Genomic DNA, 26,796 nt, shown 5'->3' on the forward strand with positions numbered 1-26,796 from the left:
ATTCAAAGTTCAAACAATGAACCAGGTACAACAGCCTTCCATTTGCCTCGGAACTGCCGGTTTTGGTGAAGTCAACCAATCACGTTAAAAGACAACTACATGATTCATTTACTTTTTGTTAGTTTGCATTTTATATGATGTATTTTTGCATTTCACAAGGTTTACTTATTTTTGATGACTTTAACAACTTAAAGATTCAACTATGACTTGCTCTATCATTTGATTCAAGTTTCTCGTTCCACAGTGCAGTTCATGCACCATAGATTTGAACCTTTGGTCAAATTGTTTTCAACTAGCCTATTTAGTTTCTTATTTTTCCCTTTATTTAAAGATTTAAAAGATGATAAAGAATACCGAGAAATCTTATATTTTTTGCTCTTTGTAATTCATCATTCAACTGCGGTTGAAACGGTGAACTGTGAATCTCTGTCAAGTTTGAATTTGATAACTAGCAGAAAAAACTGACAAAGGCCCACCTGTTTGTTCGGTATTCACTATTTTGGATCATAGATGATGACTTTGCTTTTTTGGTTGTCCTACTTTGTTCTACTGATGTATTTTCCACCTTTATTACCGATATAGATGGAAATAGAAATAGATAGACTACAAAAGAAAGAAAGGAGTAACCCATTTTCCAATGTTCTGTACTTCTGTACATTAGGAAAGCTACTTAGGTGACCCATATGTTCTGTACTTCTGTTAATGATTTTCTAATGCCAATCCTTTGGCAAAAGTCCTACAGGCACAACAAGTAACCTGGGGGGGGGGCTTTTGCCACGTGTCTTTTGTGGAGTGGTAGAAAGTCCTACAGTTTTCAACCTATGGATGCAGTTTTCTGACCCAACATTTGAATGAATATTTTTTTATTTGATGCATAAAAGTTAAAAGAAAAACAAACAGGAAGTACATTTGAATGAATATATTCGACACCGTGCGAATTGAGAGGAAACCATTAATTGAATCTTGACCCATGTAAGAAAAAGCTTAATTTGGCCCGGTAGAAGAGAGGATTTCATGGTGAAAATTGGAAATCAAAGAGTAGAGGTATTGCCATTTCAACCACGTGGAATGGAAAGTTGATATGAACTGTTCAGAGTCCAGAGCGTGGATCAGATAAAGACACGAAATACATTCTTGTGGGGTCTAGTTAGAGACTTAAGAGGCATGGACGACAGTCGGCAGTGTTCCTCCCCCCTTAAACCTTTAGCTTACACTTTGATTGCTCCAGTGTACCCTATTCTGTTCAGCTACTCTATTATGGAGTGCTTGTAACCAGATACAGATTCATCTGTACTAGACCCAATGTCGGCCACCATTCCAGCGGTAAGAAATGCCAAAATTGACGTAGAGCTCAGACTAACCCAAAAAGAAGAGAAAACGGTTGACAGGAAAGCACTGGTTAGAAAGTTGTGTTGTATATGCAACCGTCTAGTGAGGGTGTAATGTGTATTCTTCTGGCAAATCCCAATTCCATTTTACAAACGAAAATGGAGTAATGGACTATTTGGGCAGGCTGATCTAATCCATTGACAAAGTCTTTAACTCCTCACATATCTTGACGGTTCACAAATAGGCATAAACAACCTTCATATTATTATCTTATAAGCAATTGTTTTTCAGAATTACATTGCAGCAGATCTGAAGAAATTAAAACAACTCTGTTTTAGTATTTTTACTTGGTTCATATTTGCCTTTCAACATAGAGAATCAAAGAAAGAAACATGAAGAGCTGCTGCTGCTGCTGCTGCTACTACTCATAATCATGAGATGAGAGCAAAAGGAGAGACCTAACAGAAAAGAAGAATATGCGTAGACTCGGTATCAAGCAAACTTTAATAGACCATCTGGTGCAAGCCATGTGCAAAAAGTAATATAAAAGCAATTAGCTCTGCAATTCTCAAGCCTAAGCCTATCCCCTTTCTCCACCCTTCACTTTTTTATCATCTTTGTGATTTAAATGGCCACAGTCCAGCTCTAAAGCTCTGCAAACCCTGCAAAACCTCTGACTTAGTTCTATCTAACATGTGGGGCTTTTCTTTTTCCTACTTAATCTATATTAATCAGTTATTGCTTTACTGAGCACTGTGGAGTGTGGGAATGTAGTAAACCAATTGTTTTCAACTTTTCTTTATTTACTCCTTTTCATTTATAAATAATCAATACTTTATCATGGTTTTTGGCTATAATTATAGACGCACCATTTGAGAATTCTGCTCCGCGGTTGCCGACGTGAAATGGGTCTCACTGGGGAGCTCGTCAGGAGTGTTTTCTCTAAGACTACTCGGTCTGTGAGTGAGCACGTTAGCAATGTGCGCCACAGCCACTTTTATTGTAGTTTGTTCGCTTTCGTGAGATTAGTCTGGTTTGGATTCTGATAGTCGAATTGTTTCTCTTGTTTGTTTTGTTCGTTCTCTCTCTCTCTCTTGTTTCCGTTTTCTGAGATTTAAGTGGTTAATTTTTCACGTTTTATTGTTTTCCAAATTCAGTTGGATTGATCGTTTTTTTGGGATTTCTCCTTTTGTATTGCTGACTATGTCGCACTCTGGTTTCTCGAGAAGCTTACCGTCAGTTTTCTGGTTCTGAATTTGATCAAATCAGGGAAGGAGTAATGGGGTGGATAGGAGAAGATGGAGCTCTGTTAGATCCTATCTATGTGGGGACGAATTTAACTCGGTCCTCGCTGAGGAAGATTCAGCTTCTATCAAGAGTTCAGAGGCCACTGTAACACAACCTGTAGCAGAGGATTTGAAGGAAGAAGTAGAAACTCAGAGTGGAGTGAAGGAAGAACAGATACTCGATGAAAAGCAGAATTCATCTACTAAACTTTTGAGCGAAGAGGATGCAGCAATTTTCATCCAGTCGGCATTCCGACGCTTTCTGGTTGATTCATGCTCTGTCATAAATACCTTAAAAACTTCTTCTCTGACTTCTCTTTTAATAGATTTAATTTCCGACCGAAAAGAAAGTGATATCTTTCAAAAATTAAAGTATAGAATTTTTAAACAAAATCCCCACAAAAACATTGTGAGGTTGGAGGATTCCTACATTTAAAACTTAATGAGCATTGCAGTTTGAGTTCTCCAATTTTAACAGTGGGACACTCAAACAGTCAAACTCCATCTCTAGTTTTCTCAGTGGAGCTCAGAGGAAAAATTCAAGGATTCAATAGAAAGTTGTCGAAAAAAAGAAAACCTTTGTTAAGGAGGTTTTTATTATTTTCATGCTTAAAGCATCTTCTTTCAAGTTTATATGCTTAAAGCATTTTGATTTTCATATGGTTTTTCTTGAAATGCATGGAATTCAGGCTAGGCGTCGAGATAGAGGAACAAAGCAGATGGATGAGACAGAGGCTGTCCAAGGCACAAAAAGTAGTAAGGAGTCTGTTGGTACATCAATTGAAGTTCAAACAGGAAACTCTGTTGAAGTTCTCTCAGTTCGGGAGGATAGAACTGCTGTTCAACACCGAGTGCAGCAGAAATCCCGGACTCAGATCTCCAAGGCGAAGGTAAATAGGCCATAACTTCAGCACTAGATTCCAGTCACCCTGAGAAACTCAGCACATGTCTAATTAGTAGAGATCAGAATATCCAACCAACAAGGTGTTATGACATGCAGTCTTGCAGGGATACCAAGGAACATAGATCTAGATATAGACAATTAATTAATTCAATCAAGAAGAAATGGTATTTCATTCCATGATATAGCCAGCTGCTTGCTTAGTGCAGTGGTTTCTCATGACAATGATCTTCCAATGTTGAATCCATGTTATTCTTTGAGGGATTTCAGGAAGAAATCAAGGTGGTTGACCTTGTCTCATACCGGCTCAAGATATTCAGGGTTTTAACAGTTCTCTGTGTGGTGCCACTCAGGCTCTGACGTACTACCTCTTCTCTGATTTGGATAAATTGCTCTTGTCAATAGAAATTAACAAACTGGATAACAAGGATTATAAGATAATTCATTCAAACATATATATAAAGCATTTACCCAAATCTTTGATTATTTGAGTTTATTCCACTCATAGCCCAACTTGAAACATAGGCCACTCAGATGAGATGCCAACTTGGGTGGATTAATTTAACCATTAGTTTTACAGCTATTCAACTCAAAACATATCTAGTAGCCCATGAGTTCTGCAGGAAGATTGGGATGACAGCACAGTGAGCAGCAACATATCAAAGCTGAGGATCCAAAACAGACAAGAAGCACATACCAGACGTGAAAGAGCTCTAGCTTATGCTTTCTCTCAACAGGTATAGATGTAATATTTGCCCAAAATGAGTACAGTTAAGGTGATCTGATATCCTGAAACAATTCAGTTCTTCCCTTATCTGTTGATAGCTACGGATTTGTTCAAAGAAAAAGACAGCCCGATCTGATACCGGAGAAACCAACATGGGTTGGAACTGGCTAGAGCGTTGGATGGCAACTCGCCAGACAGATGGTTCCTTCGTTGAAGATCGTATGAGCAGGCGCCTAGAACCCATTAACAACGATCAAAGATCAGTTCTTATTAAGAAAAATTTTGATATAGGAGAAGAGAAGGAAAGCTGTGGATCTAATGAAGTACCCGTCGGAATTGATAGTCCTACTCTGTCTGCAGAAGACAGATACAAACCTGTTAAGAACAGGCTGAAGGCCACCAGAAGCGTGTCACGAAGGAAAACTGTTCCAAGCTACCAATACCCATCACACCTGACCAAGGTCGACCCTCTCTCATTCACTCATTCTTCTTCTTCTCTAGTATAATTAAATACTTTAGGGAGTTATAGTTTTGGTTCTCTTTTATTTAGCATTAACAAGGCATTTGGTTGCCACATAGAAATAGAACCATTTCATCTTAGTTTTCTCCTGGGAACCTTGAGTGGTGAAGGTTCCATTCCATCTTCTGAAATGGACCCAATATCAGAAAATGAAAATTAGAGATGAGACCAGTTCTTGAAATACTAAAATTACTTTATTTTCATTTTTGTTAACATCCCAGTAATAAAACTACTCTCATTTAAACAAAAATATAGTGTTCATATATTAAAATCTTAAGATGATTTCATTATTTTCTCCGATAAGCATCAAGGATCATTCATCATGTTCCCAGAGACCCCATAATTGTAGAATTTGATTATTTCCTAAGGAAAACTTAAAACAGAGTTGATGATAAACCTCATGACTAGGGAATTATTATGACCCAACTGAAATGGACTTGTATAATCCTACTGACAATGGCATTTTTTTGAGCCTTGCTTGTCCAAGTTTCTTTATAGGGCTAAGGTTAAAACCATTTATGTTGATGCACAAGTTGGCTTGTTCAGTTTCCAATCTTTGGTTGTCTGATTTACCACATGTATACTCTTTCCACCTTGCTACAGGTGAGCAAGAAAGAAAGTTCTAGGGAAGCTGAGAAAGATAAGAAACAGAAGCAGACACAGCCACGAAGTGTGGGAGAAATGAAGCACAAAGAAACTTCATCTCAGGCAAAATCTGTTCCACCGACGAGTGGCTCCAAGTGGGGCCATTGAATCTCAATGTGAACATGGTCTTATCGTTTCTGCTTATAAGGTCCTCCATACGAGTTGGCTTCCACATGTGCTATGTCCATCTCCCCATCTCGTTAGTGTTTCCATGGAGTCGGTCACTAGTAATCTATTTCAATTTCAGCCGACACCACGAACGAAGCAATTATATTAGCTTATGAATTTCTAAGTGCAGATTTCTTAGATCCCACACAACCCGAAGACCCTCGGAAAGGTGCATCTATTGCCAGTGGGTACTAAAACTTTCCCCATCCACCCAACCTGTTCACATCTCCAAATTGGAGAAGAAAATGAAAAATGAAAAATAATAAAACTTATTTGATTTTGATCCAAGATGTAAAATATTGCAACGTATCAGTGTATATTATATTATATCTATACTTGTCGGTGCCAAGTATTAGGATTTAGGAGGAAAAAACTATGATTTGGTCAATGAAATAGCCGGTTTTTTTTTTTTTTGTTAATACCTATGAAATAGCCAGTTGATAACACAAGAGCTATCATTAATGAATTTGAGCGTAATGCACTAAAAAAGGAAATATGGACGAAAATAAGCAAGATGAGGAAAGGAACAGGAGAGAAACGATCAATCAAGGAAAAAAAACATGAGAGAAATGGGTTAACAGAGAATGCACACAGGAACAATATCAGAATAGATACGGATGAGAGAGGCTAATCAATGTAACGATCACAACTTATTATTTATGTATTATTAGCAAATACAGTAATATGAAACTATTCAGTATTAGTTACTTGTGCATCATTTTGGAATACAATCAATAAAATCTTTGGTAGAAATAAATACAACAAATTTTAATCGCAACATTTGCATCCTTTTGGGCGTCAGAGCGCAGTTGGCTAAGTAGATAAAAAAAATACCTGTACATAAACTTTGAACTTTGAAACATATACCAATCACTGATCATGTTCCCACAGGAGTGCTCCATGGAATTTCTCTTCTTCATACAAGAAACCAGCAACCAGCTTTCCAGTGGTCAAAATATCATTGAAACGTAAATATTTTTCCATTCAAAACGGATGAATTTGGATCAAATGGGCTTGATTTATCCATCAGTATCAAGATATTAAACCAAAGCAAGGATCTCCACTATTAAGTTTCCTATTTGTTTTGCCCTCATCAAAAATGCTTCTCAGTCTGCAGGACTGTTCTAGTATCAGTTTGTAGGTAGATGGGTGTTCCCATGCTACAAGCGAGAATTGGTCACCATAGTCTTCCATTTTTTCAACAAGTAACTGCCATATCAATGCTCCTGCTCCAGCTTGCCTCCTCTTTGCTGACTCGTATATTTTATCATACACTATCTTCAATAAAAAGTCCCTATCATATGTACCTTGTTCCTTGGCATGCAAAGAAGATCCAACCTCTGTAAAAAGAACTGGCTTCTTCAGCACATATTCACTATCATTCACATGGTAATCCACCCACTTTGAAAGATAATTTGCTTTCTCTTTCAAATCAGCATTTGGAATCCTGCAAGAGATGCACAACTGTGAGATATCACTGAAACCAGAGCCGAGGAAAGAAGGAGAAAAATGAGCATTTGCTAAAGATACATGACAAAAATATGAAACTAAGGTCCAGAGTTCTCAATGGAACCCTATGTTTCTACCAACTTGCTGGTCCTGACTGCTTCACTGATGCCTCTAGAGAGAGATACAATCCCAAAACCATCCACTACACACCTCTAGGTCTAGGGATCAATATGTTAACCTGTTCCTCTGATCCTTGACATCAATTCCCTTATCTAACATTTAGCCCTACTTGAAGGTAAAGATCCTTTGGTTACTCTGACATTTCGTCTAAACCCCATTAAAAATACCTCTCAATAAAAAAGATAAGATCAACAAGTTGGTTGTACAACCCTGTGGTTGGGTTAATTGCAGACATAGACCTCAGTTTCTCAAGCTACAAAATAAGCAATTTTTGCTGACCAGCTATCCGGGTAAGCATGAACCGATGCAAAATCAATATTCTCAATTGCTGAGTTCTGTATAAAATCTGATCCAAATGAGGATGCCCAATCCCCAGGATTTGCTCCAGATCTTTCAGTTGTTTCTGGTCCATAGAAGCCTTCTAATCCAACAGTCAGAAGATGTTTCTGGTCCAAGCTCTTGATAAATGCAGCCATATCTATAATCCAACTCTGTTCCCCAGAGAAAATGCATGAGAAACAGAAACAGACAAAAATAAATAAAGTAGATCTATTATCTTACAATGCCTGATAATGCATTAGAGACCAGAACCAAAGAAAGATGAAAAATGATGAAATGTCAGATATATATTTAGGTATAAAGAGGAAGTTCACTGAAGGGCATGCTAGTGCATGTGGATTATAATGCATGGACAAAATCAACCATTTCCACAACATAGGACAATCACCCACATCAGATGGCTTATCTTCTTCATTTTCTCAGTGAACAGAAATTATATGACAAACAGTAGGAACTAGGAAATAGATTATTAGATTGCATGGTTATATTTGTCCAAGTGGACTGATCCAACATAGATCTTCCATGGACAAGGTAATATATCTTAACTATCAAAAAAATTTTGGTATTTCCTACATGAATATGCCATGTGTACACAACGAGAACCCTAAGATATAGGCAACATAACTTTTCACCTGGAGAACAGGAGCAGATGAACTAGATGTGCAGCGAGGCTCATTTATAAGTTCCCATGCAAATATGGCTGGCTCCTCAGAATATCTGACTCCACTTAAGGAGTTCTTTCTTGTAACAATAGCCTGCAATGTTTCAATCAAAAACATGTATAATGGGAGTTGGTACCTTATCAAGTTTCTTTATTGAGCTACTTCAATACCTGATAAAGTTACTAAAAGTTTGATTTGATGGATATGATTGTTTATATAGTGGGATTAAGAGGTGATTTTAGTGTTCCTCACAATTCCTTGTAGTTTTCTTGAATTTTTACCTCATTTAACTTGCTACTTTGAAATATAACAAGTACACAAATAGGATGAACATGTTCCTTAGCAATCATGATCTACATAAAGCCATAGATGTTATGCCAGAGCACATTCATTGGAATAGAGATCAACAATTTTATGATTCTTATGACTCTCACTTCAGACAACTCCAATCTGCTAATACTTGCCATGCAATAAAGTGAACTACTCAATCATTTGTTGAACCATTGAGAAGACGGTGCAGAATTGGATGTCTAGGATTATTAAATTAACATTTCAGCAATAGACCACAAAGAAGGTGCAATTGAATTGTTTGTGCTAATAACAATGCTTCCTTTCCTTCTGGAATGTTTTATCACATCAAAGTAGCAAGCGCAGCATAGAGATCAGCTATGAAGAAGCAGATTATTTTATTTTCTTACATGGACTGAGATCTTTAATGAATTTGGATAACATTGTAGTAGTTGAGGGATCAGAACCCAAGCATATAGTAGAGAAATGTATCCAAATAGGGAACATAGATATTATTGCATACAACAAAAGTTCATGAACTTATGAATATCTCATTTATTGAGTGGTAAGATTATAGACTGATGAGGTGGATAAATAACTGCAAAATCAAGGATAGGAAGGGCTGTTATGTCAATGCTATTGTACTCTGCTTTTGTTTGTTCATTCATCATTTTTTCAGTTTTTGACTCATCCTCTTGGATAACATCAATATCCCCCTTTCAACAACTTTCCCATTTCCACACTAACGGTTTGTATAAGCAAACCTTACACCAGAATAGTTTACAAGAACAAGATGGAAGACAAAATGGGAGGCTTGAAGTTTTAATTCAAGATAAATTAGATAAATAATTCAATGGTTGAGTATGGGATTAACAGATTCACAGGTCAGCTAAGGCAGTTGGTAGTGGCAAGGTTCAAAGTATCGATACACCCCTGTGTATCAGCAGAGGCACATTGGTACTTAGATATATGCAGTTTTATATTTTTTTTTAGTTTTTGGGAGGTATTTAGGGCTATTTTTTTATTAAAAAAGATAGAAGGTCCTGAAACACCTGTTTTTCAGAACCCCAAAGATACAATACGATATGCCCAATATGGGGCGTATCGCATCAAAATTTTGAACCTTGGGTAGTGGTGGTGGCGGTGGTAGTGGTGATTGTCATGATGATGATGATGATGAATAAATCGGTAATGGAAGGTGAACAGACCGACCTTAACATAATCCTTATAGTAGCCCTTTATAGTTGGGTGTGAAAAAAAAGAATCAGTTGAGGATGAAACATTGAATCCAGCTTCTTTGGCCCACTTTACATACTGAGCCTTCCCACCAAAAGCATTTAGATTATTTACTAGGCTAAGAATCAACCTTATCCGATGCTTCCTTGCCTCAACTATTGCAAAATCCAATCCCTGAAATAAAATAATGTCAGTCAATAAATCAATCACGAATAAGGACCATGAGGAAAGATGAAATCAGCTACTAATTACGGGCAAAACATCACACTGAAAAAATGAAAATGAAGGGTTGCAGTTATGCATGAGGAGAGAGTATATTTGAGGGGTAACGAAAATTTTACATTCCATCAGCATCCAATGCAATGGGTAAAGTAACTTAGAGATAGGAAATAGGCAAAACTATTTCTGTGTATCTATGGTTTCAACTGAAAACAGGAATAAATTTGTTTCTAAAAAGCACATCATTTTGTTTCTAAAGACACAATATTTTGTTTCTAAAGCACATAAACTGGAAACATTCTAAAAAGCACATTTCAGATAAATTTGTTTCTAAAGACACATTATTTTGGGAACTATTTGTAATTGCTTTTTGATTGACCATGAAACAGGAATGATTTAAGGTGTTTTGGGTCAAAAGAATTGCCAATACCTTTGCTGATGGGTTAGAAAATCAAGGGGTGAATAGAGTCTCTATGTTTCGGGCTCAATTGTAATCGGTGTTTTAAGTCTTTTGTATTTGCTGAACTTCTGTGGGAGAGCTATGAGAGCATATCTCTCCCTGGTATTATACTTGGTTTTGCTTTCTAATAAAGTGTATACGTTATTGATCAAAAAACGGAATGACTTAAGGGCTCATAACTTAACAATGGATATCGTACTTAACAGGACTTATGTAGCCAACCATTCAGTTGGGACAAGGCTTAGATGATGATGAATCAGGAATGATGACCATCACATTCTTAAAATATGGACAGGGCCATTACCCAATGTTGGTCCCATCTATTCAGGGTCTTTGGGAGGCAAGGACTGGATATAAACCAAACCTTTCAACATTTTCTTGCAAAAACTGGCTGCTCTCAAACTCGAACCAATACTCCCATTTGTAAGACCAAGATTTTACCATTGAACCAGCAGTGGTTCCTCCATTCTCAAAATATGGGTAAAATAAATAAATATTGTAGGCCCAGATGGTGACCCAAAAATGGTCATTACACAATGCTACTCCCTTCTATCTTAGAGTCTTGGGAGGGAAGGGTGGACTGGATGTGGACCTAACCTTTGTACTTTTTGCATGAAGTGGCTACTCTGATTCAAACTTGTCACCTGAGATTTTACCATTGTACAAAGCAATGGCCCCTGCCTAGAAAGTGACTGTCTCATTTCAGTACTGGCACTCACATTTCCAATGTGATTATTATTACAAAGGAAATGTCTTATGAATGAAGGAAATTAAACTTAATAAAAAAGATTAAGACATGAAACTAATATTTTAGAAAACCAATTTGGATTCATGCCAAGAAGATCAATTGTGAAACCCATGTTAGAAAATTAATAAAAAAGTTCAAGCAACAAAGGAGAGATCTCCACTTGGTATTTTATTTATTTGATGAATACAAGAACAGATACTACACTTGATCTTAGCCAAAAGGCTGAGAAAGGTCTATTGATTTAGAAAAGCACATGATAAGGTCTCCAAAAGTCACCTTATAAGTTTTGAGAAAGAAAGAGGCTTCAACTAGGTATGTTTAAACTCAGGAGGGAAAATTTCCAATGACAACAGGTTTACACCAAAAGTCAATTCTTCATCCTTATCTTTTTGCACTAGTTTTTTTTTTTTTTTATCAATATCTTTTTGCACTAGTTATGCTTGAGCTAATTAGAAATTTACGGGAGGGGGTCCCATAGTGTATTTGTTTGCTGATGATATATTATTGACTGAGACTAAAGATGGATTCAACACAAAGCTATGATAGGAAGATGCTTTAGAATGAAAAGGTTTTAATAAAAATAATAGAAACAGTGAAGCTGCAATTAAGGATGATGATCAGGAGATACCCCAAAGTAGTCATTTCTAGTACATTGCATTAATCACCATTCATCCATAATGGTGAACTTGAATAGGGATGTTGCTCATAGAATTAATGTAAGGTGGTTGAAATGGAGAGGTATATTTAACATCCTATGCAATTGGTGTACAATAATGAGACTAAAAGGAAAATTTTATAAGATGAATATAATATGTTATATGGACCATCAACAAGCATGTACAAAAAATGAAAATAGTTGAGATGAGAATGCTAAGAAGGATGAATGACAAGACTAAAAATCATATAATTAGAAACAAGTGTGTTATAGAGAACTTAGAAGTAGCTCCAATTGGTGACAAAATGATAGAAAATCAGTTAAGATGCTTCAGTCATGTGTATGGATGGCCAATGACTACACTAACAAGGAGCGGTTTGGTGCAAGTAGAAGGCTATAAGAGAGCAAGGGGAAGACCAAAGAAAATGTGAGAATAAGTGATAAGAAATAATGTAGGGACTCGTAATTTGACAGAAAACATGGTTCTTGATAGAACAGAAATGGTAGGACATGATTCATATAATCAACCCCAAATAATTGGGAATAAGGATACACTAAATTGGATTGAATATTTTATGCTAAGACCAAGAGGAGACTACAAAGTACCAAGGTTGGGGGCACTAAGTAGTCTATTGATTCCATATTATCAACATAACAAATAAGGTGTTATAATTTAAATAGGCTCCACAACACTACATAATAACCCCTCCCTGTTAGTTTGTATACTGAAACTCTTAACATGCAAAACCATGTCTAAAATGCAACCATTAACTATTTGAATGACAAGCTTAAGCTGGCTAATTGATAGAGTAAGTTGATCATTTGATTAAAAGCTCAAACTTGGACAACTAAATGAACATGACTGAATGGTTGGAATCGTTGGATGGAGAATAAGATCTACGGTTGTCAAATTGGTGAAGCAATTTAATTACATGAACCATAAGTGTTCAAACTCCGAATTATATCTACTCTTACGCTTGTGGAAATCTAGTTTGCCCACTGATAAGCAATAGTTAGCGGGAAAACACAAGAAAAAGAAAAAATAAACGAAATTCCATTTAAAATTCAATAAATTGGAAACTATCTACAATTTACGAAGTAGCTTTTCTGTAATCGGTTTGAATTGAGGCAATTCAATCTCTTTTTGATATTGTAATAGATCGAGATCAAGCTCGTAAATGTGCTGATCATAATTAGCACAACATGGTATCTGCTATTTGTCCCAAAAAATAAAGAGCATTACAATTAACAGAAAAAAAAAATCCAGAAGTTTCTCTTAGTTTTTACTATCAAAATTAAATCATATTGTTTGAGAGGTATGAACTAACCCGAAAGACCTTCTCATTGAAGTTCCCAGGTGATATCTGAAGAGAATTATGACCATCTCCATCGTTAAAGGCCCAAGTCCTACAAACAGTCATCCCCATCTCAGCTCCTCTCTCGAGCATCTTGGACACCCTGTGCCTGGAATTACTCCACACACTCTCTTCCATCAACCAGTACGAATTCCACCCGTTGACGTACAGAGTTGATTGTTCGCCATTTTGGTCGATGACAACGAATCGGGTGGAGTTGGTGCCTACGAAGCTCATCCTGGGTTGCCATAGAACCGGAAATGTAACTCTGTCGCCGAAATTCATGTAAAGAAGAGCAGCTATAGATAGAAGACCCAAAAAGGGATAAAGTCCCCTCTCTCTCCACATCGGTTCCATCTCTTGCGCAAATTCATGCAACCATTGCTCCTGGTACCAGGCCTGCCAAAATTCCCTCTTGATTTTGCTTCATGAAGTATTTCTCTCTCTCTCTCTCTCTTTCTCTCGCGCTTCCGTGAGACGTCGCCTTCTGACACTGGTCATGAATCCCTCCAACACCAATCCAACGGTTAAGAAAGAACATCTTACCTGAGGGCACCCTCGTTGAACCGGGCAGACTTGTTATGACTTATGATTATAGTTGACTTTCACCGACTACTTTGTAGGACCTTAATTGTAGTCTATAAACTGAACGATTCTAGCGAAAACCTCCCCTGTATTTTGATCCTAACAAAAACCTCTGATGACGTTTAAAATAATTGCAAAAACCTCCCTTCCGTTAGTTTTGCTGTAATACAGTGACATTGAAATTACAAAAATACCCTAATACATTATCCTAATGCACAATGTGAAATTCACACACTTGACGCGCCAGCGCCAGACAAGAGCGTTGCATCTTAACTCTGTACCAATAGATGTTAATGTGAACAATGCCGAAGAAAGACGTACAGGTGCTTGTGTTTGGCAAGGTGAGAGTGGTTTAGATTAGACCTGGCATTTGGGTTGGGTCAACACACTTTGGGTTGATTTTGGGTCGAGTTGAATTTTGAGTTGGACCCACGGGTGCTTGTGTTTTAGTTAGGGTTAGACCCACGGGTCAATTTGGATCATTCAAAAAATAACTGAAATTTTAAAAATAAAGAAAAAATATAAAAAATGCCAAAATTAAAAGAATTAATCTTAAAATTTCAAAAATAAAATAAAATAAAACTGAGTGTTTAATAATTCAAAGAGTAAACAATAAAGAATAAATACTAAATATATAGTAAAGACAAAAGAGTGAAAATTTCTAACAATGCATAAATAGTCCAAAGTAGACCTAACAATCAGGTTAGCGGGTTGACCCATGACCCAACTCAACTCAACTTAATTTTTATTTGAGTTGGGTCATTCTCAAATTCAAGTAACTAAATATGAGACCGTAGCCCTATTTTTCGGGTTGGATCAACTTTCTCCAGGTCTAATTTAGATGGAGAAATAACGAAAAAGGAATTATCATGGTTTGGCAAGGCAATATGATTGAAGAAGGTTGTAGATGCCAGAGTCGTGGATTCATTGCTAGATGAGCCGTTTGGATTCAGGAATTTCAGCGAATAAGCCTTTTGGTATGAATTATCAACGAATAACCAACCACTTATCCCAAGGCCCTAGTTTTTAATTGAAATCGTTATACTGATTCTGGTTGTGTTTGGTATCATTTCTATTTGGGTCATGGCTGAGCTGGTCTTAAGAGACACGTGTCCGCCCAATCATCGTCCGGTTACATCGGCCACATCAGCACAGCCCGATCATTGTGTCGAAGCTAGGAGAAGGCAAGCTCATACCAAACTGGAAGGGACATACAAAATCACCAAAGTTCTTGGACTTGTCACCTACAGACTCGAAAACCTTGATGGCCGACAAATACTAAGAAGTTGGAACACAGGAAATCTTTGAATGTACTATCAATGATCCGATGTTAATGAGGAGTATCTTATTTGAGCCATATGTTGATTGCCTGGCACACCGTACACACACGCACCATACACGACGCGACACTGCACACACATCACGTAAGCCGCGCAACACGCACCGCACAACACACGCGTAGCTCGGCACACCACGCTGACTCGGCTGACCTTCGAACATCCTGAGCCCACGACGCGTAGCTCGGCAACATATCACCGACCAAGTAAACTGACTCGGTTGTCTATGGCCCGAGCCTAAAGTGGAGAAAAACACCCCCACCCATCAAGGCCTAAGGGCAATCATTAAACTCCACACACCCACTAACTAACAGTCAAGCTAGAGTTAGCCAAGCAACAACTAGCCCTTGAAGAGCCAAAAAGCTCCCGAGACCAATAACTATGTGTCCCAAAGATGAGAGCTCGGAACACACTCCGGTCCCACTAATCAAAGACTGAAGATCTCGACCAACCCCAGACCTCGACCACAACAAGACCGAAGAACGCAGCAAAAAAGATAGGGGAGAGAGAGAAGTGCTACACAATTTTGGAACCAAAAAAGTACATTTTCATTAAGTTAGCATCTTGGTACACAATTCAAAGCTCGGCCTACCGAATTGTACAAGGACAAAAAGAAACAAAAGTAACCCTACGGCAACTCAATCCTCGGTAGGAGTATCAACAGCCTCATCTCCCTCCTCGCCATCCTTGTACCCATCGCCCTCCTCATCAACAAGGTTGTCCAAGGCGGGAGGCATCTCGTCGTCATAAGCATCACAGGTTTACACAATCTTGGTTAGTTCAGGACAGTGGCGCAGCGCCCTCCGCCAGCGTTGAACCCTACCACGTAGGAGCTTGAAGCGAATTGATCCATCTTCTACTAGTATTCTACCGAGCCCTTGTTATTGCGTCACCGCCGCTTCGATGACCTCTTGCATTAGACACTCCCTCTCTGCCTTCAGCTCGGTGATCTACTGCCTTAGGCTACACACAACATTCACTTGCTCGGCTATCTGGGCCTTTAGCTCGGCCACCTCTGCTTCCACCGCGGTTTTCCACTCCCCGGCCGCCCGAAGCTCGGCCAATTGAGCCTTCAGGTTCAAGTACTTGAAGTCCTCTCTCTCGTATATTCCCTGCAGGTCTCGGAGTTGGTCAACCAAAGCAATCGCCGAGCACGCATTTTGCAGACAATGAACGATGTTAACACGAAAGAACATTCTTAAAACAACGAAAGCAAGTAAGTATTTACCGGAGTCGCAGCCCGAATGAGTGAGAATTCTAAGGCACTACTGCCAATGCCCGGACCTCTCGAGCAATGAATGTTGTCAGCATTCCGCGGAGCAGCTGCTCGGGAACCCTAGGCGTCTCAAGGCCATCATCGCTACGAAGCGACCACCGTGGCACGTAGATGGTCGAGATGCTGCCCTCGACTTCAGTCTGTAGAGGAACGGAAGCCTAGAGAACATCCTCTAGATCCACCACCACCACCACATGCCCGTCATCATTTCCCCACTTCCGAACCCTTTTCTAGCAATGGGACGCCCTCTCAGAAAACCTTGGTGACCACCTCCGGGCGGACCTACGGCTATGCAGCAGCCTGGTTCTACCTTTGCCGATTCTCCTTCATTTGGCGGACAATCTCCTCCTCACTCGCCATCTCCACACCTACACCTTGGAATTGCAACAATAAGCACGATATCAAAAGAACAAAAAAAAAGGAAAAGAGGATTCGGCAAGTAAACTAAGGCGACAAAAAAAAGACCGGCCACCTTGCGCATCAATTCGACGAGCATCAACATCTCAGAGCAGGTGTACGCCACCATGTCTTTCTCACCTATCATGCTCAAGGCCGACCTTTCCTCCTAGGTAACCATAGACCACTTGGGTTGTGGCACCTTCATCCTTAGGAGCTGCAGCACAGCTAGGAAGGGGAGGCCCCCGAGACAATGCACGAGGAAGAAGGTTTCCTTCCAATGCTTCATAGAAGTGGGGACCCCGACCAACACCTTGATGTTCTTCCTGGTTGAGAAGTAATAGTAGCCTTGCTAGTGAAGTTTTAGTTGGAGGAGGTAGCTCACCATATCCAGGGTCAACTTGATGTCACGGACTGCACAATAAGACAAAAGGATAAACAAAAAACTAAAGGAATTCAGCATCAGCTGCACTGGCAACACTCGGTACCATCCAAATATCCCGGCCTCCAAGCTGCTCTCGTACACACACACTTTACCCGTCCGAGCATCCGTTGGCCTCTCACTAGGCTACGGACACCTCATCCCGAACACCTTGGGGATGTCGTACATAGCCCGGATCTGAGCCATGTCCCTAGGGGTCAAAATGCAGGGGTGGTCCCGAACCGACAACCAGCCTACAAGGGACACTCTACTTCTACATTAGAAGGACCAACCTCGGCAGCCTCAAAGTCCCCGACCTTAAACTCATAATTAGAGCCACTAGAACTTGAAGAGGAACTAGAAGAAGAAGAAGAGAAACGGAAAGATGGGGAAGACATCTTATCAGACTTGAAGCCGTGGAATCAAAACGAAAGCCAAGCAACATTGACAACCCCTCACCAAGCTATCTAAGCAATTCCTCTCGCAAATGGTAAAAGAGAAATGCCCTTCCACCCCTTCTTATAACCCCCAGGAGCGTGAATCAAAGCTAGATCAACTGTGGAGATCAAGCGCCGCTCTAACGAAGCTCGGGAAGACCAATTGACGTGATTGTCACCGCACACACAAGGCCTCAAGAACCGAAGCGACGATCTTGGCAAGCAACAGTAAGGACATTTGACTAGGACCGCTGGTCCAATTAGCATCTCGGGTCTCCTCAAGACGCCCAACAACAAACACCGACCAACCTCGGCCGCGCTACACCCCAACCGGACACTCCATTCTTCAACTTCGGAATTGGAGGAGTGGTGTTCAGATTCCGAAATATCGAACACAAGTTCCTCAACCAAAGAACGAAGAGCCCTTCCGTAGCATAGCACCACCGAGCATCAGGGAGGCCCAGACTTTGGAGCTTAACTCAACACCTCGGCGCCTGGCTGAGTTAAATGGTCGTGCAATATCTTAACCGAAGAACGAAGAACCCTTCCTCGACATAGCATCGCCGAGCATCAGGGAGGCCCAGACTTCAGAGCATAACTCAACACCTTAGCGCCTGGCAAGGCTAAATGACCATGCAATACCTCAGTCGAGCACTCCCCCTCCTCGACTCTAGAACTGGGGGGTGGTGTTCGGATTCCAAAGCTAGAGTTCTCAAAGTTCCACAGCCGACGGTCGAAGGAATCCTCAGCCACTACCCACATTGCGCGGATCCCAAATTTTGACGAGCACTGAGGAACACTAATTGGACCAAACGCTCAATCAGACTTTCAACTTGGAGTTCCTCAATTGAGGAACAAAGCATCCTGCCACGCTACACCACAGTCGAACACTTCATTCATCGACTTCAGAACTAGGGGAGTGGTGTTCGGGGTCATGGCTGAGCTGGTCTTAAGAGACACATGGTCACCCAATCATCGCCCAATCACCCTATCCACATCGGCACAGCTCGACCAACTCCATGGCATACACCGACTCTGCGGCCCCGGCTACGCTATGCTATTACTATCACCCCCCATCTTATCCTCTCAACCACGTTAGCTACACGTCACGTAGATAAGCACGACTACGAATAAGAAGAGGAAGGAGGACAACTCCGCCGGGGATAGGACTCTATCCCAATGACCTCAGCGGTTAACCTCATCCCAGCAACCCTGGAAGCCCAGTCCGACCAGGACACGGACCTTTGGCTATAAAGAGGCATTCCCCGCTCAAAATAAGAGATTCAAATTTTCTAGCACCCATATTGTTACTCTGCTCGGACCAACACCTTTATTACTCCGCCCGACCATCCATTACCCTCTATTGACTTGAACATCGGAGTGCCTACCCGGGAATAATTCCTCAGTCCTCTGACTTCCCTTTCTTGATCACATGTCTTAAAGAGCAATATGAATTACCATTCCAGGCTGAAACTTTTTTGAATAGTACGGATGGGTGGAAGTTTCAATGGTTAGATGAGAAATCTGATAGCATTTAAAACCACGACGGAATGAGGAACTCGCCAGTGAAGAAGCGGAGCAGTTTTTGGAAGAAGAGAGATGTTACCCCGATCACCTGATGGACATTTTTTTACTTTTACCCCAATGGAGAGATTGGTTGAGTTTTACATCGACTTTTTCGATGTGAAAATTGCATTGACCCTCGATGTAAAAGTTAGATTTAAAAAATGGTTTACATCAATAATGATTCTTATTTTACATCCTGACCAAATGCATACAAAAGTGGATCACGGTGTAAAACTACACCAGACTGGGTTTTACACAGGAAACAAACACAACAATGCTGACTAAGAATTTATAGTAGATATGTGTTTGGTATGTCCTGTTTCATGTTGAAGTGGTTAAAGTAAACATTTTAATTCTATGTATCGTCAATTCACACTTCCAATTACTATTATGTCAATCTAATTAGCAAGAATTTTCTAAATCCAGGATTTCATCAGATTTTATTTTTCTCCAATGTAACACCTATTACGTTGAAGTGTTGTTATGATACGTGATGCATCGTATCAATTCATCAACATGCCACATTGGATGACAGGTAAGTGCCATATCAGCTAAATCATTGTGAGACTCAATGGCAGTTGGGGGAAACCTCAATTTGACGTTTCCTCCAAACATACCCTACGTAATTTTCTGGTTTTTGATCGAATTCATGTTAAATCGTCCTACCGAATACCGATGCCTCTATTCTTGATTCTTTTCTTTCCCTGAATATTTTAGTATATTTATTTCAGTGCGAAAATAAGGAAGGAGGCAAGGAGATGATCTTTTATCTTTGATTGACTCTTGGTCTTGCATCAACTCTGAGAATATTTGAAGATAACGACACAGCATCTGTTTCGTTCTTTGGCAGATGATGCTATTATATTAATTTCAAACCAAAACAGGAACATACATAATCAATTAAGGCTCAACAAGAATCAACTCCTAACCCCTAAACAAGATGATGCTATTCCACTTCTGCCAACTGGTTTCCTTGGAATCAATGCAGCCTATCATCATCAACTGCCTTCTCAATCTTCTACTTTGTCTGCTGGGTTTAATTTCCCTTATGTCATAAGCGTAATTCCCCAATGCATTCTTGGCCTCCTACCGAGCAAGTTGTTGTCCTTGGCTTGAGTTGAGCACCCTCACCCTCATAAAGACTTGAATGATGACAAGTTGTTATGTAGTTGTTCAAATATATTCCAGTGAAAATGCACAAGTTGATCTGTGGTTCCCTTAGCTCTCTCAGTAGGAGGAGATAAATGGCCGCCATCACCAATAAGAATTAAGACTAATCCGCTTCTGATAAGAACCGAGAGAGGACATAATGAAATTACTGGAAAAAAAAAGGCATCCGATCTCATAAATAATTTAAGATGAATAATATATATAAAAGAATGATGAAAAGATAGTAACATGACTAATTCCAAAAGCCAAAGCTCAAAGGCCAGTTTATTCGTAAGGCAAAGGCAAGGAAAGCCACAGATTCATTAATGACCAGTTTATTTGTTCTGTTGCAAACATCTTTGTTGATTGATGCCCATGCCATTTTACAATATAAACTTGCCACATCTGATCGATCATTGCAACAATTTTTTTTTAAGCACTTGAAAATTGCACAAATACTGCACTGCTGGCTATAGTGAATGGCAAGGAACGTATACGTAGCCATGTCAAACACCACTTGTATATTGCCATGTAGGATTTTATCCAGTTAACTCCTGTGGAAGTCTTAGTGCTTGTGGTGTGTGGTCATCCATATCTCTAATCAAAATAACCTACCACTTAATTAGAAACATTTTAGTCAAACCATACAATAATACAGTTAGCTAATACCAGGCCTCCTCTCCTAAAGAAGTTAATTAATTAAACTAAAGAAGATATTCAGAACTCTCTTTCAATCAAAAACCAATTAACACAGCATGACAACTCTCTTTTAATCAAACCCATAACACAGAACATGGCATAGATTGAATATGATAGAAACCCAAAAGGCAAAAAGGAAGAATACCATTTACACATCTAGCAAGTTATGGCAGAAGTTGTAGGTATGTCTAATTCCTTAACCAAAATTTTGTTTTCCACCCTAATAATGGAAATAAATCCCAATCCATGTAGAATGGAAAGCAAGCAAAGTTTTGCCTGTCAAATAGGCAGAAACTTAACGAAAAATTACAGATTAAAGAATTGTTTGCATGTTTTACATTGAAATTAATGGGGCCTAAACAAAATTTTAGGGAAGATAACCATGAAGCCAAGTAGTGAAGCTTTTTACAAGAAGGGCATCCAATTGGAGAAGGTTCTCATCTGCTCACTGCGTTAATCCAGTCTCAATCTCAAAAAGCATGAAAGAGAAAGGCATAATACCATGCCCCGCCATGGATCATTACTTTACTGACACCGTAGCTCGGGGCATCATAAATTTCGACAGCCTCTCAAGGCTTCACAGGCTTACATCTCCAAATCAGTACCAAATAGACACAATTAAGATCTTATTCCAGAAACCTAAGAGGCATATATATAAGCAAAATAGAAAATAAACCACCCAACCATCAAGGCCCAGAGAAAACCAGCAAAAAAATATATCATAATCAACATATATCTTCAAAAGGAGCAACTATCCTAAAGTTACTTGACATCCATATAAACTGAACATATCAACCAAATTCATAGAGACAGAAAAAGTCTCGACTGGAAAAATAACACAAACGAGGGCACAAATGTGGAGCTCAATCGAACAACCATGGGTCAAAGAAACCCTAATTTCATATACCAAATAACCTCGAATTCAATCTCACGCCAACACAATATACGTTACACCCAAAAATAAATTAAGCATAACTTTGAGCATCAAAGATAGAAAAATCCGCAGCAGAAGAAAAGGAGAAATTTCCGAAACCCTGGGATAGATACAATATTGAACTTCACCAATTCGCTATTATTTTCATCCAATACCATCCGGGAAGCTCTAATTCATCATAACATAGTCATCACAAATGCACGAAAAATAAAATTCTCGGATTTACTACAACATACCAATCCCGTACGATTGATCCTTATAAAATTAAACTGTAAAGGAGAAAACACGTAAATTATAGATAATTCCAAACCCTAGATCTTGTCAATATCTTCGTCCTCAAACTCGATATAATCATCCCCAGCACCATCCTCCTCCTCGTCGAGGCCGGCGGCAATACCCTCGTTGAGACGGGTGTTCTCCGGAAGCTCGCCGTATGCCTTCAAGAGCCTGGCCTCATCAGGCATGTACTTGAGGATAACATCAGCCTTGTCATCCTGATAATCGCGGAGACCGACGAGTATGATATCTCCAGCGGCGATCCAGACCTTCTTGTGCATCTTGCCTCGGATATGGCACAGGCGTTTGGTGCCGTCGATGCACATGGCTTCGCAACGGCCGTTGCCAAGCATCCGAAGCACCTGCGCATACTCCTGCCCGTCTTCTTTGAAGACGAGTTCTCGCTTCTCGTCGTCTGCTTCGTTCTTACCTCTCTTCCTGTTCTTACCTCCCTTACCCTTGTTCTTCGGCATATCTGCTGGTGGTTTCTGCTGCCAAAAGAATATCAGTTGCAGAAACCCTAACCCTAAACTTCGATTTTTCCTAGTAGATTCTCACTTGCTCCCGTGGTTTTTTTCCCCCTCTCTCTCTGTCTCTCCCTCTCTCTCTCTCTCTCTCTCGATCTCCCGATCCCGACTAGTTGCTCTAGAGCTTTAAAATGGTGCAGGTTTGGCCGCGTAGGATTAATAAACGGTTTTCTTTTATTTTCCTTTTATGAATTATGACAAGGAGTGAGTTACTTTTATTACCACGTGTATGAGATGTCGATGACTAGACCGTTCATCCGGACCCGATTCTACAATGAGATGGGAATCGATTCGAAAAATGAGAACCGGGGTTTGTTTTAGGTGAAGTGTAAATGAGAACGGGGGTAAATATTACCCCCCGGTTCAAATGTCCCATGTTTGTTTTCGGTATAAATTTTTTCAATGTAAATTCTATTCACGGTAGACTTATACATCGATTTGATCGATGTAATTTTTACATACACTCACTATACCTTTTTCACTTTTTCTAACGATTCATTATATTTAAACTGATTAATTCACTTTTCAATTATTTACTTTACATTTATTGATTAAACGATTATTGACGGTGCCTCAGTATTTTCTCTCTTTCTTCTTTTATATACATTGAAAATGTAAAAAGTGAAGATTAGTTTATATGCATGTTAGCCGTTTATTTTTTGAAGCCTTCACAAACGGGTTGGCCGTTTATTTATTGCATTTTTCAACCAGCAAAAATAGAACCAAACACATATTAAGATACAGTTTTTTATTTCCTCAATCCCTTGCAAAGCATCTTAAGACTTGAACCATAAATCTGGAATGTGCCATATCATCAATGCAGGTTCCACAGTTCCACACACAATATTCTTGATTGTTGGTTGAGATTCATTTGTAAGGCGTACAAAACAAAACTTTTGTGTCCGTAGCATTAATCAAGGGGCGGGTTAGGTGGTGAACCCGCATTGATCTCATCTTTAATCAGATTTTCGGGTCAAGCTGTTTAGCAGTGTATAATTTTTTTGTGGTGCAGGCTGGATCGGGTTATGTACCTCATCACCATCATTATCTAAGCATTATCTCAATTATATATTTATATGGATCCGCTGACTAGGTTGGTATCTCATTTTGCCTATTCAGGCACCGGTTAGAGTTAACCAAACCCTCTACTTGTCCACAAAAATACCTGAACCCAACCCAAGGTGTTAAACTCTCCAACCTGACCTTTATTTTGGGTTGAGCTCAAGTTAAAATTGTATTGGCCTAATTCTATCATTTTTTTTTCTTAAGGCTTAGTTTGAAAAAAGTATAAATACAAATATATACAGTATAAATGTATACAAAATAATACAAAATATAAGGTTTTGCACTCTACGTATTTGTATTTGTACTCCTTCCAAACTAAGCTCAAAAAAAATCTTACAACTCTGTTTGGTTGCAATGTAGTAGCACAAATGATTTAGCTGCATATTCTGATTTATTTTTATTTCAAATTTTATCTTTTTTTGTTTGATTGCAGTAAAATTGAAGCAAAAAAAGACCTGAAGCAGAATAGAGTAAAACCCAAAATAAAATTAAACCAAAATTTACATTCTTTTCATTTATACTCCCATATATTTGCACTACTACAAATAAAATTGCACTGCAACCAACCACACTCCAAACTTTATTACCAATTAATGTATGTTGGGATGCATGTGTGAGTGTATGAAAAAAATGGTTCCATGGTGAAAAGTCTTACATTGAAAAGAGATAAAGAGAATGCACATCAAACCTGGCAGTTAAAATGGCAGGATAAGAAGCTCTCCAAGGCAAGTTGGGATATCCTGCCAACAAAACACATTGATGATATTGGTAGGCTGTTGGAAGGTATTTTAGTGGCAAGTTAGGTTGGATACTTGGAATTGGACTAACCTAGCCTAAATTAGAAGTTACACCATACCTAATATGTGCTAAAATTTTACCTAACCAAATTACCCACAAAATTTTCTTTTTTCATAATTCAATTAAATCATTTATAGGATTTTTGGAGTTATATAGTATGATTCTTTGAAGGGCAAGGAGATTTTATTAAGCCGTGGAACTTTTCATTGACATTCATTCTCATCCTATTGTAATTGTTGATGACCATTTGGACACCAGCACCTCCCCATCAGAAGCTGAATCATGGCTGGTCAGTCATCTGAAGCAAAACTTGCTCCTCACAAAACGCATTTTACATTGACCTTACAGCTCTATCCCACCATGTATTGGGAACATCTCCCTATGAATAACAAAATATTTCCTATGTGCGGCTCGAAACATCAACCGCGTTAAGTGTTGTTAGTGGAGGGGATTATTTTTCCATCTTATTTTGCCAAAAATAAAAATAAAAAAAAAGGATTCCCACGTTTATCAATCATCCTCTTTTCCATTGGTGAAATCGTAACAATATTTTGATATTCATTGGGATGATCAATCTGACCACAATGATAAACGGTTTCCTTGGGGTTAAGCTATTTCATTAGATAAAAGAGGTCAAATGATAAAAATTGACAAGGAATAAAATAAAGTTTCGCTTGATCAAAACTCTTCATATGCTTTTTTTTTATTTTTCAATTTAGGCTATATTTGGTTAGAATTCTATAAAAGAGGATCACCATTTAAAGAATGAGTTTTCAGGAATAAGAAAGGCTTTAATTCCAACAATTTTCATACATTAAAATTTTGCTAGTCTCACTTACATAGTATGTGTTTGATTTCATTAGCATTATATTTTATATTTAATGTGACTATAAAATAAAATAAAAAATAATTAATGAAAATAATTATATCACAAACACTATTAGGCACTACATCAACAAAAAATACCAATGTTTACTTTAATACATACGATGCACATAATGCCTTTGACGAACACATACATAGTCTAAACCGCCTCAATTAGCTATTTTAACACTTTAACAAACATTAGCAATCACATGTTCAGTTGTCTAACAACATACGAGCAGCACTTACATTTAAGTGATTTAATTGGTGGAACACAGTTATTACTGTTTACTGGTTAATTATCGTAATTTACCGTATTATCTTATTTACTTATCTTATTAATATCATAATAAATAGTATTTTCTTAAATTCCAATTCAGTTCGAGGCTTCGAAAACCACCACATTACCTTTACCTGAATCCGCAACAGTATACATCAAATCCCCCGCAGAAACCTCTGCATGCATCGAAACCCCAGTTTCTCCACACAAAACCGCTCCAGTTCCTCCCCTCCTCGCTCCTTGCACGCATCTTCTTCCATGTCCGCAATAACCTCATTCCAATTCCTCAGGAACCCGTCCCCGTCGTCCACACGGGCATCCGCCACCGCGTCTAATATCTCCTGCAGCACGACGACCCGACGGCTCACCGACCTCCGCAACTCGCGGACCGTCGGATTGACACCCGGCACGGAGTCCAGCTGCAATAGCAGCGACATCAGGGCCTCGTTCATCCGCAGCTTCTCTCGGTCACCGCTCCGAATGGCGTCCACCGTCTCCTGCCGTTGGATCAGGCGTTCCAACCGGTTCGCCTCTGAATTGATCGCCGAGATCTTGCTAACTAGCGCCCGCACAACGTAGGCTCGGTAGGTGGACTGTATCTTGACGGCCGCGGCGAATTCAGGGTCGTCAGCAGGCGCTTGAGTTTGGGGAGGAGAAGTACTGGGGAGGTGGTCGGTTACCGGCAGCGGGGTTTCGGAGGGGGACTCGATTGGAATTTCGACAATTTTGGGGTCCGATGGAGGGGCATTTTGATCATTTCGGCTGATATTAGTGACCGTGGTGGTGGTCGTCGTGTACGAGAATCGTGCTTTGAGGGAGGCTTTCATGGTTGAGAGAAACGAAACAAAGGAATTGAGCTTCAGAGTTGCTCCAGCCGAAGACGATGAGGTTGAAACTTTAAAGTTGAGACTTCAGAGTGGATGTTTCCCGAAAGCAGGTTTGGCGCGTTTCGCCTCCAGAAGAACCCGGTGATGTCATCTGTGGGACCCATCCATAAATCATCGAAAAGCGAAAACCCC

At 39.4% G+C, this 26,796-nt stretch overlaps 3 protein-coding genes and 2 pseudogenes across 11 annotated transcripts; 1 reads left to right on the plus strand and 4 right to left on the minus strand.

The window, feature by feature from the left end:
* Nucleotides 1–2,094: 2,094 nt before the first annotated feature.
* LOC148875183 (protein IQ-DOMAIN 33-like) lies at nucleotides 2,095–5,864 on the plus strand. Its single transcript, XM_088964249.1, has 6 exons — nucleotides 2,095–2,309; nucleotides 2,599–2,880; nucleotides 3,305–3,505; nucleotides 4,140–4,253; nucleotides 4,342–4,704; nucleotides 5,367–5,864. The coding sequence occupies exons 1-6, from the start codon at nucleotides 2,235–2,237 to the stop codon at nucleotides 5,514–5,516; spliced, it is 1,185 nt and encodes a 394-aa protein (XP_088820375.1). The 5' UTR covers nucleotides 2,095–2,234; the 3' UTR covers nucleotides 5,517–5,864.
* Nucleotides 5,865–6,207: 343 nt separating this feature from the next.
* LOC148875184 (mannan endo-1,4-beta-mannosidase 6-like) lies at nucleotides 6,208–13,721 on the minus strand. The gene is made up of 5 exons (XM_088964251.1): nucleotides 13,141–13,721; nucleotides 9,707–9,904; nucleotides 8,177–8,299; nucleotides 7,485–7,696; nucleotides 6,208–7,023 (listed from the first exon to the last, which is right to left on the minus strand). The coding sequence occupies exons 1-5, from the start codon at nucleotides 13,522–13,524 to the stop codon at nucleotides 6,609–6,611; spliced, it is 1,332 nt and encodes a 443-aa protein (XP_088820377.1). The 5' UTR covers nucleotides 13,525–13,721; the 3' UTR covers nucleotides 6,208–6,608.
* On the minus strand, nucleotides 11,274–11,392 carry LOC148875185 (U2 spliceosomal RNA; annotated as a pseudogene).
* Nucleotides 13,722–19,994: 6,273 nt separating the features above from the next.
* BAG5 (BCL-2-associated athanogene 5) lies at nucleotides 19,995–26,646 on the minus strand. Of its 8 annotated transcripts, none has more exons than XR_016104890.1 (3): nucleotides 25,912–26,604; nucleotides 24,524–24,575; nucleotides 19,995–20,503 (listed from the first exon to the last, which is right to left on the minus strand). XR_016104890.1 is itself a non-coding variant. In XM_088964257.1 (2 exons), exon 1 carries the CDS (start codon nucleotides 26,602–26,604, stop codon nucleotides 25,933–25,935), a length of 672 nt encoding a protein of 223 aa, XP_088820383.1. In that variant the 5' UTR covers nucleotides 26,605–26,646; the 3' UTR covers nucleotides 19,995–20,469; nucleotides 25,912–25,932. The 8 variants fall into 8 exon arrangements, 4 of the variants coding, with proteins under 4 accessions (XP_088820383.1, XP_088820381.1, XP_088820380.1 ...); XR_016104888.1 differs by having other exon boundaries at nucleotides 25,906–26,604; XR_016104891.1 differs by having other exon boundaries at nucleotides 20,355–20,469.
* On the minus strand, nucleotides 22,074–24,324 carry LOC148875187 (eukaryotic translation initiation factor 1A pseudogene; annotated as a pseudogene). Its single transcript, XR_016104892.1, has one exon. The product of XR_016104892.1 is annotated as a eukaryotic translation initiation factor 1A pseudogene (transcript).
* Nucleotides 26,647–26,796: the final 150 nt, after the last annotated feature.

This window comes from Nelumbo lutea, chromosome 1, assembly GCF_056320005.1.
Source record: "Nelumbo lutea isolate HS-2025 chromosome 1, American lotus-T2T, whole genome shotgun sequence".
Classification (NCBI taxonomy): Eukaryota; Viridiplantae; Streptophyta; class Magnoliopsida; order Proteales; family Nelumbonaceae; genus Nelumbo; species Nelumbo lutea.

Coding starts and splice junctions, on each gene's coding strand:
- BAG5 (XM_088964257.1), bottom strand. CDS start 26,604: ATGAAAGCCTCCCTCAAAGCACGATTCTCGTACACGACGACCACCACC.
- LOC148875183 (XM_088964249.1), top strand. CDS start 2,235: ATGGGTCTCACTGGGGAGCTCGTCAGGAGTGTTTTCTCTAAGACTACT. Junction 2,310..2,598: donor TGAGTGAGCACGTTAGCAAT/GTGCGCCACAGC, acceptor TGATCAAATCAG/GGAAGGAGTAATGGGGTGGA. Junction 2,881..3,304: donor CGGCATTCCGACGCTTTCTG/GTTGATTCATGC, acceptor CATGGAATTCAG/GCTAGGCGTCGAGATAGAGG.
- LOC148875184 (XM_088964251.1), bottom strand. CDS start 13,524: ATGGAACCGATGTGGAGAGAGAGGGGACTTTATCCCTTTTTGGGTCTT. Junction 8,300..9,706: donor ACTATAAGGATTATGTTAAG/GTCGGTCTGTTC, acceptor GAAACATTGCAG/GCTATTGTTACAAGAAAGAA. Junction 7,697..8,176: donor CATCTGCTCCTGTTCTCCAG/GTGAAAAGTTAT, acceptor TCTGGGGAACAG/AGTTGGATTATAGATATGGC.